At 40.8% G+C, this 15,224-nt stretch overlaps 1 protein-coding gene across 3 annotated transcripts in view; it reads left to right on the top strand.

Moving 5' to 3' along the window:
- The window catches only part of PHACTR1 (phosphatase and actin regulator 1), a 297,876-nt gene that overhangs the window by 230,168 nt on the left and 52,484 nt on the right, over positions 1-15,224 (top strand). For 2 of the 3 annotated variants that reach the window (XM_071736425.1, XM_071736426.1), the window contains 2 exons: positions 51-257; positions 9,481-9,811. In XM_071736425.1, the coding sequence (XP_071592526.1) occupies positions 51-257; positions 9,481-9,811 (538 nt within the window). The remainder of the gene's footprint in view (positions 1-50; positions 258-9,480; positions 9,812-15,224) is intronic. The other variant, XM_071736427.1, reaches the window with a different exon arrangement.

Genomic DNA, 15,224 nt, shown 5'->3' with positions numbered 1-15,224 from the left:
CTGCTTTGCACATAACGTTGTTGCGTCTATGATGTGGTTGTGTCCTCCAGTGTCTGAAGAGAGCCCCACATCCAATGAATCCAGCGTCCTCCTGTCCCAAGATCCTACAGCTAAGTCAGTCCTGCTACTTCCCCCCAAAAAATCTGCCGCTTTCCCTGGAGACCATGAGGACACCCCAGTGAAACAGTTGTCCCTCCTCAAACAGCCCCCTGCCCTGCCTCCTAAACCTATTGCCAGGATTGCCAGCCACTTAACTGGTAAGTAGGTGTTCCTGGACCCTCAGAACCACCCTTTCCCTTATAGGAAAAAGCTGCCCTTACAGAAAGGTTCTCAATGTCCTTCCTCCTTCTGTAGCACTGTTTGCACGTGGTTGTTGTCTGTATTGGTAGTGTATCTGTGTTGTACCTATGGCAGGAATCACAAAGCCTTTTCAGACTGTACCTTCATCAAGCTTGCTTCAGGGCACTTCCCGTCTTAGCTGGAATTACCTAAGACTGCTGCTGTGTTTCCTAAGATTCCTCACTCTTTTTCATCAAGACACACTATCACCACAAAAACTGCAGGATGTGCTTTGATGGGAGAGGAAGTATAAGGACAAAATTAGGATATCTTTAAATGCCTTTAATGAAAAAGGGCATGAGGATTGCAGAGGGGGTTTTGCTTTTTCCTGTTGGGTTTTTTTTGCTTCTCCCTTCAACTGCCTAACGGGCAGGTCTGCTGCAACACACCCCATATCTTTCTACATGTTTGCCTTTAACTTGGCACCCTCATCCTTACACAAGCCATTCTGTCCCTTGGCTTCTTGCCATTTTCCTCCCCTTTCCACCCCTGCTCTGACTACTCCAGTGAGTCCTGCTGATGTGGGCATCTGTTTCCCAGTGACCAGTATGTTGGTGCCCTGCAGTTTGTGCTGCAGTTTCTCTCTCACTTCGTGGCAGCTAGCAACAGTATACACTACAGGCTCCTTTTTTGTGTTCCAGGTGTTTTCACAAGTGAACAGGCTCTTTGGGATTCAAAGGTCTAGGTACATGTGGAAGGAGAATAGTTGGATCTCCTCTCCCCATTCCCTCATTTAAACCACCAAAGCAAAGGATGCCTACATTTATACAGAGCAAAACCAGATCCCTGAATACATGCCTTCACTTTTTGAAGAGTATGTTCATAATTGCAGCTGCAGCCCAGGAGGCAGCACCTCAAAATCCTGACTTTAAGATGAGGTGTCTCCTGTACTGAGCTGCTGCTCTTCTCACTGAGTCAATATTTTTATCTTAATGCTACCCTGATCTTTTCAGGGATGATGTGAGAAATGCTCAGTCTGCATTGATACATTCCAGATGCTGGGGTTTTTTTTCTGAAACTTAATACTCGTTTTATTCAGGTCAAGGTATATATCAGGAAAGAGCTCGTTAGGAAACAGCATGTTCTGGTTTTCTCTCGTATCTCTACGTAATCTCTTCATGTTTCTGTTTGGATAGCCACACATTTTTGTTCTGTATAGTTTTGTTCATTTTATGTGAAATCTCTTTACTTTCTTGCCTGCCAAAACCTACAAATAATGGCTAATATTGTGCCCTGCACTACAAAATGAATGGGCAGTTCTGCAGCCTGGAGAGCTAGGCAGCAGTACTAATGGCTTCAGATGAGGACAATACCAGCTTCCTATGATCTCCTGTAACACTCTGTCCCAATTACAGGAAACTGTTCAGAAATAAGGCCAACGTGGAAGAATTTTTTTTTTTAAAGAATAGGAATAGCATAGAAAAAGACTGAGGTTCTAAATGTTCTTCATTCATAAGCTTTTCATTTGTAAGATAAAGCAGAAGAATCAGAGGATGGAGAGCTTCTGGTGTGCTGCTTTTTTTTTTTTTTTTTTTTTTCCTATAAATTTTGTGTGAAGTAGAATTGGGCTTGAGCTATCAGCATAAGTAAATTGCTTGATGATGATGACTTTCCAATTAAATTAAAAAAGAACTGTGACTTCTCTTACTTTATGGTGCCTGTTAGTGGTCTTTTATCCAGTCCTAAGTAAACTCATAAAGTGCATATAGACAGAATCTGTACATGTATATATAGAACCCCCAGGGAAAAGGAACAGAGATTCAGATTTAGTCATAGGGCCCTTATTTAACTGACAATTATTCCTGGTAGAACTGAAAGCCTCACACATACCTTATAAGAGAAAGTTTTAAATCTTTTTTCTTAAGAGTCCATTTACTTTGGTGGTCTAAAGGATATACATGTTGTTCAGTGCCTTGTATTCTCTATGGATGATTATTTTAGCTGTGTATAATCTCTGGAAGTGAGCAATCAATCTTAATGAAGCACCCTCATCAGTAAGAAGCAGAATTAATGCTATTCTTCTACTAATTACTCCAAACACATCCTCAGTTTTTCTGTGAGAAAACAAGTGAAGCCTGAATTCTGGCATTTGAGGTGAAGATTATTCTGCTTTTGTTGCATACCCATTTTTCTGCTAAAGATTATGTGAGAAGGTTGAAGGACAAACTGAGACATACTGGGCATGGCTAATGGAGAGTGATAGTGGTTTAAATGGTCTGGTAGCTTTGTTCAAGAAGACTGCAAGAGGACATGTGATCTTATGAAGTGTTGAGGAACACATCTCAAAATGCAGACGTGCCTCTTCTGTCTGAAGTCATATAAGTATTGTACATATGTATATTTATTTAATAGAAACATGTTTTATACAAACATAAAATCACTACAGGCATGGTCAGCAGAAAAAAAAAAAAAAAAAAAAAAAAAAGTTAAATACAAAACTTGTGGAACAAAAAGCCTCCTTCAAGTCTGGCCACCTTCTTGATGTGAACTTCTCCTAAAGTTCTTCAATAAAGGTATGAAGACTGACTTGCAGGGTTTGGCAAGGGATTTAATACAAATTTCAGAAATGGAAAAGAAACATTCCTCACCTCTGAAAGCATTTGCAAACCATCTAAAACATGTGTTTGCCTGTGCCAAGACAAAGATTGGCCTTTTCCTCAATAAGAAATGCACGTAAATCAGCAGACCTAAAACAAACATGTAAAAACATATGAAATCTGGGGGAGAATGAGAAGAAAAAAGGTGCTTTAAAGGTGGCAAGGTTCCCTCGAGCAAATACAAATCATGCAACCTTGGCATGGTGCTTCTAGAGGCTGAGGTAGTGTGGGGACAGGGCAGTAGAGGAATGGGGACAGAGCCAAGAGCAGAGTGCAGAGCAGCCACTGGGAGTGGTGCCATCACCTCTGCATAAAGTGCTCCATACTTTGCCTTATGCCATCTCCCATGTTCCTGATGACACTGCCTCCACAGGGAATGTCCATATCACAGCACTGGATGTGGAAGTGCCCGTGCAGCTCTAGAAGACGGGAAAGCCCAGGGGAAAAGTGTGATCCTTAAGTGTTGTTTCATTTCTCTGCATTTGCTGTTGGCCATTTACCCCCTGGTGAGCCTACTGCTGGTTTTCAGATATGATTACTATTAGACAGCATTCATGGATGGAGATTCTTTCATCATTTTAGTTCTCCAGCATCCACATGTTGATCCCAGGCATTAGGACAATTCTTGCAGCCCCCTTACTTCACTGGAAATACAGGAGGAACCACTGGAATCACCTGGGACCAAATCTAATTGGAGTGCTACGTTAAAGTCACCATATTATCATAAAACATTTAACAGCCAAAAGTGACAATATAACTGGTCATTGCTATATAGCTCCTTTTGATCTTTATTCATTAAGCAGTTATTTCTCACCAGCACAGCCAATCTTTTCTGAATTAATTTGATATTTTCCATTCAAACAACTGAAACATCGGTAGCCCATAAAGTCACAGAGAAAACAAATAAAAAAACCCAACCCCCTACAATCTCAGCCACTAGAGCATGCCCTGAAGTGCCACATCTACACATTTCTTAAATACCTCCAGAGATGATGACTCAACGACCTCCCTGGGCAGGATGTTCCAGTGCCTTCAGTAAATAAATTCTTCCTAATATCCAATCTAAACCTCCCCTGCTGCTACTTGAGGCTGTTTCCTCTGGTCCTGTCATTATTCACTTGGGAGAAGAAGGCAACACCCCCCTCCCTACAGCCTCCTTTCAGGTAGTTGTAGAGGGCAGTGAGGTCCCCCCCTCAGCCTCCTTTTCTCCAAGCTAAACATCCCCAGTTCCCTCAGCCACTCCTCTCATGACTTGTTCTCTATGCCCCCTTGGTAGCTCTCCTCTGGACATGTTGCAGCACACACACGTGTGCACACTTCTTGTGGTGAGAGGCCCAGAACTGCACACAGTATTCAAGGTACAGCCTCACCAGTGAGGAGTACTGGGGCACGATCTCTTCCCTACTCCTGCTGGCCCCTAAAACATCAGAGAATAAAATATATGCCACTAAGCTTGGATCTCAGCAACACCCGTGTGTATTTGAGGTGTGAGTATCTGAATGCCTAGTCTCCTGCTGCATTGCCACAGCACAGCCTGTTGTTAGTTACAACCTAATAAGAGTATTTGAAACTACTATTTATCCAATAAATAGTCTCTGTATTATTTTATAAAGCAGTAGTCTCATGTATCTTAGAAGGCTCCTCTAGATGAGCCCAAGACATTTTCCACAAGCTTCCTTCTCTGTGTTGTTACCTCCTGCTGCCTGCTCTGGCAAGCTCCATTCATGAGGACAGGTTACATTCATGTGAGGGAAATGGAAAATTCTCTTTTCATCAGCTGCTTGAGGGATGCAGCTCTCCTTCACCAGCATCTCCAGGTTCTCATGAACCTGGACCCTGGTGCTTCTCTCCGTACTTCCTGTGCCTGCTGCTATCTGGAGGGAAGTACCTGACACGTACAGGCCTCAGGAAATCTTTGAAACCCTCTTCAAGGCTCTGTGTGAGGTTTCATACAGAGTTGTGCTTTTCAGCCTTTAGGCTAAGCATGCTTTGCCTGTGTTCTCCAAATTCACTTTGAATGCATCTGTGGTGCAAAGGAGCAGCAAAGAATTTCAGTAACAAGTCTTCCCTGAAGACACAGCTGCAGATCTTGCTGTAGTCAGCAGAAGATGCATGGCAAATCTTTGAATTTTTAACTTGTCTGTATGAATCTGCTCAAAACCTCGTTGAAATAAGAACAGATACTCCTGCTGTTCAGGCACAAGTGATTCCCAGAGAGAAAACCTTGAAAAGTAAAAGCTGTTTGTCTAAATGCTACCAGCAAGTATCAGGCACGTCACCCCATTTCCATTGGGGAGCTCCCTCAGCAGGCCACACTGGGTTTTGCACATTTTTGTTATGTTACATAATTAATTACTTGGATGCAATTTAAAGAGGACCCTATCTGCAACATGTGCCAAACTACTGTCCAGCCATGTTCACTAGTTAGGAAACATCAAACTTGGTGTACTTGGTGTATACCTCCAGCATACCACAAATGTATCAGGGAAATGAGACATGAGCAAGCCACCTGTGCAGCAAACAAAATTATATTTGTCTGTCTCTTGAAAACCCTAAATGAAATGCACCAACTTTAGGCATTAGCAAAATTATCCATATGGAAGGGGTAAGGTCTAACTTGTTTGTTGAAGGTGTGATAGGCAGCAGATACTGTGGCATCCACAACTATATTTTAAGTAATTTATTGTCATCAGCAGTGGGACAGTTTCTATGTCTAGCATCTCTTTCACCTATTCTGGCACAGTTATTACTTAACCATGCACAGTGCTGAGTGGTCACAACCCTACTGAGAGCCAGCATCTTGCAAAACTGTTCATTATTCTCTTGAGCATGAAGAACCTCAGCCAAAAGAGATTAATCAGACTTGCACACCTGGCTTCACACAGTTTGCTCCTCTTCTGTCACATGAGTGCTTTGTGCAATGGTTTAAGACTGTGGTAATGTTCCACTGACAGGACACTTATCACAGGTTCCTTGCTCACATTTCCACTGTCCAGCTTCTCATTTATCTATAGATGTCCAAGTTTGCTATATATTCCGTGCTGGAGACAGTAATTGTTTCTACCCATGGTTCATACATCACATATGTTGTGAAATTAAAACAAACAGAGGAAAGTAAAACATAATCCTCTTGCTCTTACACACCGGGGCAAGTTGTTCTCTCCTTTACTCCAGCTGAGGGTAGCACAGAGTCCAGCAGCAAGCCTGGAGCCCATGGATTTGAGCAAGTCCTCATTTATTCAGCAGACTCAGTGATCTTATCACTCAGTAAAATGTGCACTACAAGTTCTCTGTTACTGATGTCAGTGAAGGCAGACTGATACATTTCTGAAGGAGCAGATCAAGCTCCCCGCCCACTGCGGTCCTTCTCCCTTTAGCCATTTTTATTTGTTTTTAAAAACAGGCGAGTAGAATTCTCCTGAAGGTGAAGGGCAGACAAGTAGATTTAATGATTCTGGTTCCTTTTCAGGCTCTATTTAAATATTAGACAGGCTCAAGACACACACAGATGGTGAAACACAGTCAGTCTGATTAAAGCCTTTTGTTAAATATAATGGACAAGATTTTTGTCAAGTGTCCAGCGGAGTCATGCAGCACTGAAAACATGCTGATGTGAAAGATTTCTTTAAATTTAAGTGGAAACTAAATCTCCAGGCCTTTGTTGTGAAGAATGGAAACCAGACTATGCATTTCTGATTCATGATGGCATATGTGACTACTTACGGGTAATTAGGATAGACTGGTTCTTCTGTGCACATCCAAAGCTGCAGTGCCTCTGTCTAGGTGAATGCTTGCGTAACAGAGGGAAGTAATTTTTCACTATATTTTGGAAGAAAGATGGAAGAATTCCTGTTTGCTTTATAACTGAACCATTTGGCACATTATACTCATTCCCAGCATACAATAGTACTCTAATCTTCAGGATCACAGAAGGCAGCAAACCCACTTGATACTTTCAGTTATTCTTTTGTCAGAAGGAAAAGATTTCTGCAGTTGGGAACTTTTTTAATTCACCATTAAGAACAACTCACTTGCATCATACAGAAAGTGGTGGGGTGTCCAGGCAGTGGCAGATGAAGACATTAATTGAGATACACCAGAAAAGGATCTAAAATTAACATTAAAACATGCACTTTAAAAATGGAAGTGCAGATCTCAGTCTAGTCTTTGTAATTCAGACACCACTGTAGAAGTAAAATTGCCTGAATCACAAAATTACGGAAACGTTTTGATACTACAAACCCCATAGGAGCCTTATTCTCCAGGCTCCATGCAAGTTACTCTTTACTTTTTCTGTTATTTACCTTTTATTGAGGATGGTGTGTTCTTTTATGCAGAATATAAAGGAAAAATAATGTGTATGTAAGAAAAACACAGAGTCCTTCCTGTGCTTGAACAGAAAATCCTTAAAGTCTTTTTTTATGCTGTACAAAAAGCAATCTGCTTTAGAGAAGAGGGTGGTGCTCTGTGGTTTGACAGTCCCATGAGTCAGATTTAAGCCTTGATGCCATCAGAAGACTTCTTGCCTTCAAGAGACAACATACCAAGTGAACATAATATTGCATTGAAAGCTGGAAGACTTGGGTTCTACTCTCTGTAACTCTCCCGTTCTGCAACGTGGAAAGACCACTTCTCTCTATGTTTCTCTTTCATCTTTGTAGACCCTTAGCCTCTCTTATCTTTTTATCCTATAAATCCTTTGAGGAAAGGGAAGACTTACTGTCTGTGTAGTGTTCCTAGTGTAGCAAAACACTATTATCAAGTGGATACTGTGGATGGCACTAAAAAAAGTCTAATCACATATCTTTGCTTGGGTCCATGCATGGTCTTCTTTTAACATTACTACTATTAAATCATTTTCAAGAAGTGTTAGAGCTTGGAAGTCCTAGTATCAGCCTGTACAACCTCACTATTAGATATGGATATGAGTACAGGCAATACCCAGGCCAGGAGGAAGAATACAAGGGGTGAGTAAAGAGCCGCTTGGAAAAGGACATCAGGAATTTGGTGTCACTCAGGAGGATTATGGTCTTTGAAACTTGTACAGCAACATCTTACTCTGAAGCTTTCTCATCTTAAAAGAAGATTCTGGCCCCTCGATTCCCTCATAGGAAGAAGAGTGATCTGAAGAAACAAGAGGCCAAAGAGCACACAAGTGTTGCTCACAAAGCTGCATTACAGAGCCAAATATCAGCAGTATTCCGGGCTAAAAGGGCCCAGCCTTCCTCCTAAACATAAGCTCACAATTGCAGTTCATACTGTATATATTTGCTCTTAGTGTGCTTTATAACTGTTTCCCAAACCTATCTTGAGAACTGTGTGCCCTCACATTACTTTTTCTGCATTTTGAAAACACTCCAGAGTAGGATTCCAAAACCCACCACACTGCGGTTGAATCCTGGCAGAGGGGAGTCTTCGCCTGGCAGGTCAGCTATGATTCAATGAAAAAGGTTAAAATTCAGTGCACGAGTCTAGAGAAAAGTACCTGCCAAGTCTTCTGTCACTACATTAATCCTAGTGATCTTCTGCTTTTTATCATTTGCTGCTGCTGCACCTTTTGTTTTTCCAAACAGCTCCCTAGTATTCAAACCCTATTTCTTTTCTCTCCTGCCCTATAATGTAATTTTTAACACCAAATGTTTTGCACATTACAAAGCTGTAAGAAGTGTGACTTGCAGTAATTGCACTGCAGTGGCTGAGAAAGATCAGGAATCCCTGAGCTTTTGCTCCAGCAGTGATGGTTATGGTAGTGACTCATCCTGGGATTTCAGGCACCAAATTGCTCTGCCTCTATTTTCGTGCCTGTTGAGCAGGAGACATTGTGCTTACCTCACAGGGCTGTTTTGGAGGATTAGGGCTTTAAAGCATCAAAGTGTGCCACAAGCCTTGTTATGCATTGCTTAAGGGGCATGCACAGCCCTGGGATGTTTGTGGAAGTGCTGCAAACTAATGGTACTTTTTTTCTAAAGACAGTGGTGAGCCCATGCTGCGCAGAGTTATCACCTATGAGGTGAGGCTGAGGGAGCTGGGGCTGTTCAGCCTGGAGAAGAGGAGGCTCAGGGGAGACCTCATCACTCTCTACAACTCCCTGAAAGGAGGGTGTAGCCAGGGGGGGGTTGGTCTCTTTTCCCAGGGAACTCTCAGCAAGACAAGAGGGCATGGTCTCAAGTTGTGCCGGGGGAGGTTTAGGTTGGACATTAGAAAGAATTTCTTTACTGAGAGGATGATCAGACATTGGAATGGGCTGCCCAGGGAAGTGGTGGATTCTCCGTCCCTGGAGACATTTAAAAAGAGACTGGATGTGGCACTCAGTGCCATGGGCTGGTAACCGCAGTGGTAGTGGATCAAGGGTTGGACTTGATGATCTCAGAGGTCCCTTCCGACCCAGCCGATTCTATGGTTCTGTGATCTGTTGTAGCAGGGAAGTGATGCACGGTCCCGTTTTGGCTGACAGGCTCAGTACCTGCTTGCCCAGGCAGATTCTCTGATTTCCATTTTACTGCCATGAAAATTAACACCAGGGCCTCTCTTTCTTCTCTTTTAGATCCTGGTGCTCCTGTGAAACTGCCTTGTATGCCAGTTAAGCTGTCACCTCCACTACCTCCAAAGAAAGTCATGATTTGCATGCCTTTAGGGGGGCCAGACCTCTCTCTCTCATCCTATTCCACACAGAAGAGCTCCCAGCAGCCTTTGACTCAGCACCATCACACTGTCCTGCCATCCCAGTTAGCAGCTCACCAGCACCAGCTCCAGTATGGCAGCCACAGCCAGCACCTGCCTTCTGGGTCCAGCACATTGCCCATTCACCCTTCGGGCTGCCGGATGATAGAGGAACTCAACAAGACACTAGCCATGACCATGCAGAGGCTAGAAAGGTAATGGATCAATTTTTTTAATTACTTATTGATGTATACTCCTTCCTGCTAACCTCGGTATCAATATCACCACTAGAGTTATGTTGGTAGTACTTGAATCCTTCCACAGAGACAGGGAAGGAGCCTTTCCAGGCTTGTTTGACAAGTTTGTGGCAGAAAGGAGAAAAAGACCAAGTTTCCTGAGCCCCATTGTCCCGTTTAAGGAGCTAGATAATACAAATGATGGAGAAGATGTTCAAAAGCCATGCCTGGCTTGAAATAAATACTGCAGAGTATGTAACTGCCAAACTATGGTTATAAGAGGATTGGGGAAAAAAAAAAAAAAAAAAAAAAAAAAAAAAAAAAAAAAGTTAAAAAGTAAAAGATTCAAAAGAGACACTAATAACCAAATGTACCACTAAACCAGGACATCTGATTATTTTTACCAGCTAGCTCAAAACAACCTTTGAGGAATTCCTACTAGCCACTCAAGGAGTTTATAGACTATTTCAATTATTTCAATTATTTTAGATTAAGTTATATGTTTAAACTTAAAATAAGTATCTAACCCATTCCACAGCAGCTACCTTCTTATTCCTTTGTATCTGGAGGAAACTAATACATTTGATCAGAAGAGCCTTACCCACGTTGGGGCTGGTTTTTATTATTGTCACTTGTGTGCATCTCTGAACACTGCTTCAAATATTCTGAGTAAATGAAGAATGCTGTATAAATGCAAGCTGTTCTCATAGATTGCAAGATCAGCAAGGTTTTGAAAATTTATTTAATCTTGTAAAGGAAAATTGAGCAAGACCCAGAACAGGGAAGGTAGTCCAAAAAATTACATGTTCATATTTAGTACCAGGGCAGCTTTGTAGCCAGCTTGTTCTAGACAGGAAGCTGAAATATTTATTCTAACAGGCCGAATGCCTGATGATTTGTCCCAATACCTCCTTGTGATAATGTTGCCTTCATTACAGCACATAGATAAATATAATTTGATTAGGGATGGCAGATCCTCCTTACTGCATGGACAACAGTCAGGGAGCCAGAAGCTGTCCCACACTGACAACTCAGTTTAGTACCAGGACAGCAAGATCCTTGTGGTTATATCCAGGAGGGGGGCTGATGTTTTTGCAGCATGAGGGGAATTCTCTGCTGGGGAAAACTGCTGAAGCTGTGAGGGAGATTCTTATTCCCATTGGTAAAAGGGGATGTAATGGTAGGTTTGGAAAGATTATCCACATTACTCCCCTGTGCCTCCCTACTTCTCTCTCTCATTGCCAGCAGGGCTGATCAGATGCATCTGCATCACCCCAAAGCTTGGTGCACCAAGCACAGAGGGAAGCTGGGGTCTCCCACAGGCTCCTTTGGGACTGCAGTCCCCCTGCCATCCCCAGCATAAATTAGGTATCTTACTGTCTGGTTCACACTGTGTGCAGAAGCAGTTTCTTATCCCAAGCCCTGTGACATTTCTTAGATTATGACTTTACTGTGGCATCTGTTGTCCCACAGCAATGAATGCTCTAGTTTCTGGCCATCCATCAAGTTTATGTCTACAAATACAGTTAACTGATTTAAAGAAGGTGATGCTGTTTGGTTTTAGCTATTAATTTGCAGCTGAAACACTGCTGCTTGTTGAAATCTCAATAAGCAAGTATTCATTTCCCAATATGAAGCAATTGCCTCCCCTGGCAGAATAAAATAAGAAAATGCTGTGGCATTGATACTTCATGTTTAAAATGACAATGGGTCCTAGTTCACGATATTGCAGATTGTTGATTTTTCATAGTCTTTTTGCATCAATTAACTGTTATTTCAATCATGAAATAAAGTAGTTCAGTTGTTCTGAATCAGAAAATTCAGTTGTTCTCCTCTTCAAAAGAAATCAGTAATGTTTGCATTCACAAGAGAGAAAATAGGTGATGACTGTTTCTTCTGCAACAGCAATTTTTATTTTCATAGTGTTTACAGGTAAAAGGGTCTGTGCAGCTGACACTTGCTGTTAAGTCCTTAAATTTCTTTTTCAAGCTACATTTAGATCTTAGTAAATTTGCTAACTCTTCTTAAGATTTTTGCAAATTTGTAAAATATAGGTATCTAATTTGGTATATGATTAATTGCATGAAATGCTTCTGGTTTTTAATTTTTTACCATAGTTCTTTTTCTTTAATTTTATAAAATCTGTATTTAACCAAATGGAAATTATACCACAGGTCATGTGGTATGTCATTGGACACTTCATCCCAGAAGTCCTGAGGGCTTTTTAAAACTACACAGATCCTGTATCTGCTTTCCTCTATTTAAAATTTGGTCATGTGCTCGCATCTGTTGCATGCATAGAATATGCAGAGAAATCCTGAGCTTTACTGTAGGTTCCAGGATAACATGCTCCTGGGTCACTGCTGTGGGGTCAGTAATTTTGAGGAGATGAGAGAATGACATGTCTCCGAGGCACCTTCTGAGAAATGCTAAATTCATCTGATTTTGCTAATCTCAGTCTTTATCTCAAAAGAAACCTGCAACCTTTTAGAATAATTGCCATGATGCTGCAGGAATAATGCTGCCAAGTCTGGTAATTTGTGGGGATTATTTATAGTAGTGTTTTGCTTTGAAAAGGGAGGATCACGTAGACAAGTGCAGATCAGTTATCTGCTCTAAATTTGTTTTTTCCTTCAGGAATTTTCTTCCCTATGTCTAGTTTCTTTGGTCCTAGTGCAGTGGAATCTCCTCAGGTCTGCTAAACTCCATTGATGTTCACTGAATCCATAACCAATTTATTATCAATTGCACATTTTTTCCATTAAACTTTTCTTAGACCTGTAACTCTTCATTCCACCAGGAATGTAAGTATGGACATGAACAAAGAACAAAAGACTACAACATCCCCTTCCTCCAGCAATCTGGATTTTTTCCTTTACCAGATGAGATCTTTGAAATTCAAATAGTCTAATATCATCTGAAGACAGATACTTGAAATCAGTTCTTTGCCAATGAGCCAGAAGCTTGCCAGAAAAAAAATGAGCTGTCCCTCTGTACTAGCCTGGAAAATAGAAGTTACTTTGCTGTGTTTGACCTTGAAAAGCTTCTGAGCTTCTCTAACTCTATTTGCCCCTCTGCAGGAGTGGTTGCATGTTACTGCCTCACCTAGATCTATTGCATGTTAATAAATTAATGTCTTAAGGTATGTTAAAAGCTTGCAACAGCTATTCAAGTCCCAGTTGTTCTTATGACTTAAAATGGCAGTTAATTCCTGGGGTTTTTATTGAGTTTTATAACAGACACTACAGAACATTAAGTTCATTTGCACACATAATATTTCTGATTGCCAACATTTTCTGGTACTCAAAATCTATTCATAACCTATTCTCAGAAGGGCAATCTCTCTTTGGTCATAGTATGACTATTATGACATGTCATTTGTGCTACCAGTTGGCCTCTGTTTTCCCTGATAAATTACAGGTTTTGTGACAGATTAAGTTGAAACAGAAAAGAGTGTAATTTCCATATAACTTTTTTTCTGCGACCTCTATTTCCAATTTGTGCCCTATTGCAGCTTATTTTCCCCATCAGTCCTAAAGGTATGTTTCAAGTATGAGCAGAACTCTGGATTCTGGCATCACTTTTACCATTTCAGAATGCATTAAAATAGTCGGTGTTAATCTAATAACCTCTACCACCAAAATCCTTGAAAGGCTTAATACTCCTGGCTGAACTGAATTTGAGAGGAAAGACCATGTCCAAAAGCTGTGTATTGTGAGCAGCAGCAGAAGCAGCTTTAGAATGCCTCTTGGGCCACTTGAAAATATATTTAATTTTGATCTAGAGAGACAGCTTCTTTATCTGAAAGAGTCCTACTTTCTGCCTTGCCCATTTGGTTTTCAGTCTGTCTGGTAAGACAAGAATTAATTTCAATTATTCTGAGTGCTCTTGTACACTGGCAGGTGAATCAAGGCCTCAGTTTGTTCAGCATATAGGTACTGAAGAGCTATTAAGTGGCAATACCTCACCCTGAGCAAGAACTGCATCTGTGGCAGAGCAGTGGGAAATCACCATGTCTAAAATGACAGTGTGTGAAACCAGTTCCTCTGGGACACCCAGTTCAACTTCAGACTGTAGATTTATAAAATGAAATGCATTAAGCATTCCTGCCAGAGTCTTGTAAATCTTATAAAACATATTTGAGTCAGGAAATGTTTATCTTACATAAAACTTGTCAAGAGAATTGGGTTTTGTCTAAACTTTAGCATTGCCTAAGGATAGAAACACTCAATATTCTGCCTTCTTCTCTGTCTCTCACACATACGCTTGTATTGTAGAAATGTATATACAGTGGTTTGAAGTTTTTTTCAGATTTTTGTTTAAACTGGTAAGTTCAGAAGAGTGTACTGTGGATCTGAGAACATGCTGATAAAAATGTAACTGATTATTCCAAAATCAAAGAGCCTGGGATCACAGATAAGAAGCATGCATTTTTTTTTCCCCACAAGATTTTACAGTGCAGACTTCACAGTGCAGATTTCACTTTTTTCTTTTTAGATTTTGTCTGCAACATGAGTCACTCATCTGCTTAAATTCCAATTTTTCATTACATTTTTTTCTCACTAGAAACATTGAAAGCCCTAGCAGTGTAACTTTATTGCTGGTTTGATCATGTAAAGATGATGCAACAGGAATTGCAAGTGCTTGTACTAGTCAGTTACAGATTATTCAAACCCGTGTATTAAGATACATCTGTCTTCTTAAAACAAGAATTTGCTTAGCTTTAGCTTTGCTTTCTAATTTTGTTGCAAAACATGAAGCTAATTATAAATGGACTGTTTGAAGTAAAAGTATGCTTTTTGGAAAATAATGCTAAGAAGTTTTGTGGTATAGACCACCTGACCATGTCAGTTTTTTGGTAATGACTCAGAGGAATTTATACACAATGGAAATATCCAGTGACCTTGATTTGCCTTTCTTAAATATACTGCATACAGAATGTATTTCATAAGTGCCTTGCTTAGACAGCTGATACCATCAAAAAGCTGTGGAAAATGCTGATTTTAATCAAGAACACAAACACCAGAAAAAAATGAGAGGCTTAAAATAGGCAGTAGTATTATCAAGGAAGTGGATGATTCAGAACATTTATCGTGAGATGAGAAGCTGCCTTTTTCTAGATCACTGGTTCAAATAAAGATCTAGCATGGTGATTTGTAAATCTTGTTGCCACCCGATACCTGCTTGGTAATCAAAATTGTTGAACCATTCTGATATCTGCTGCCCTGTGGGCATGTCCATAAGGATGGGTCTGTAACCTACATACATCCATCACAGAACAGGGAAGCACCAAATGGCCCTGGATGCTGAACTACTTTTGGCTCTGTTCATTTATACCTCCAGAGGGTTCTTAGTGAACTTGTACTTACTCTTTGTGTATGTATTGTTTCTA

Source organism: Heliangelus exortis, chromosome 2 (genome assembly GCF_036169615.1).
Source record: "Heliangelus exortis chromosome 2, bHelExo1.hap1, whole genome shotgun sequence".
Lineage (NCBI taxonomy): Eukaryota > Metazoa > Chordata > Aves > Apodiformes > Trochilidae > Heliangelus > Heliangelus exortis.
The sequence above is the reverse complement of the archived record's forward strand: the minus strand, read 5'-3'. Positions and strand labels throughout refer to the sequence as shown.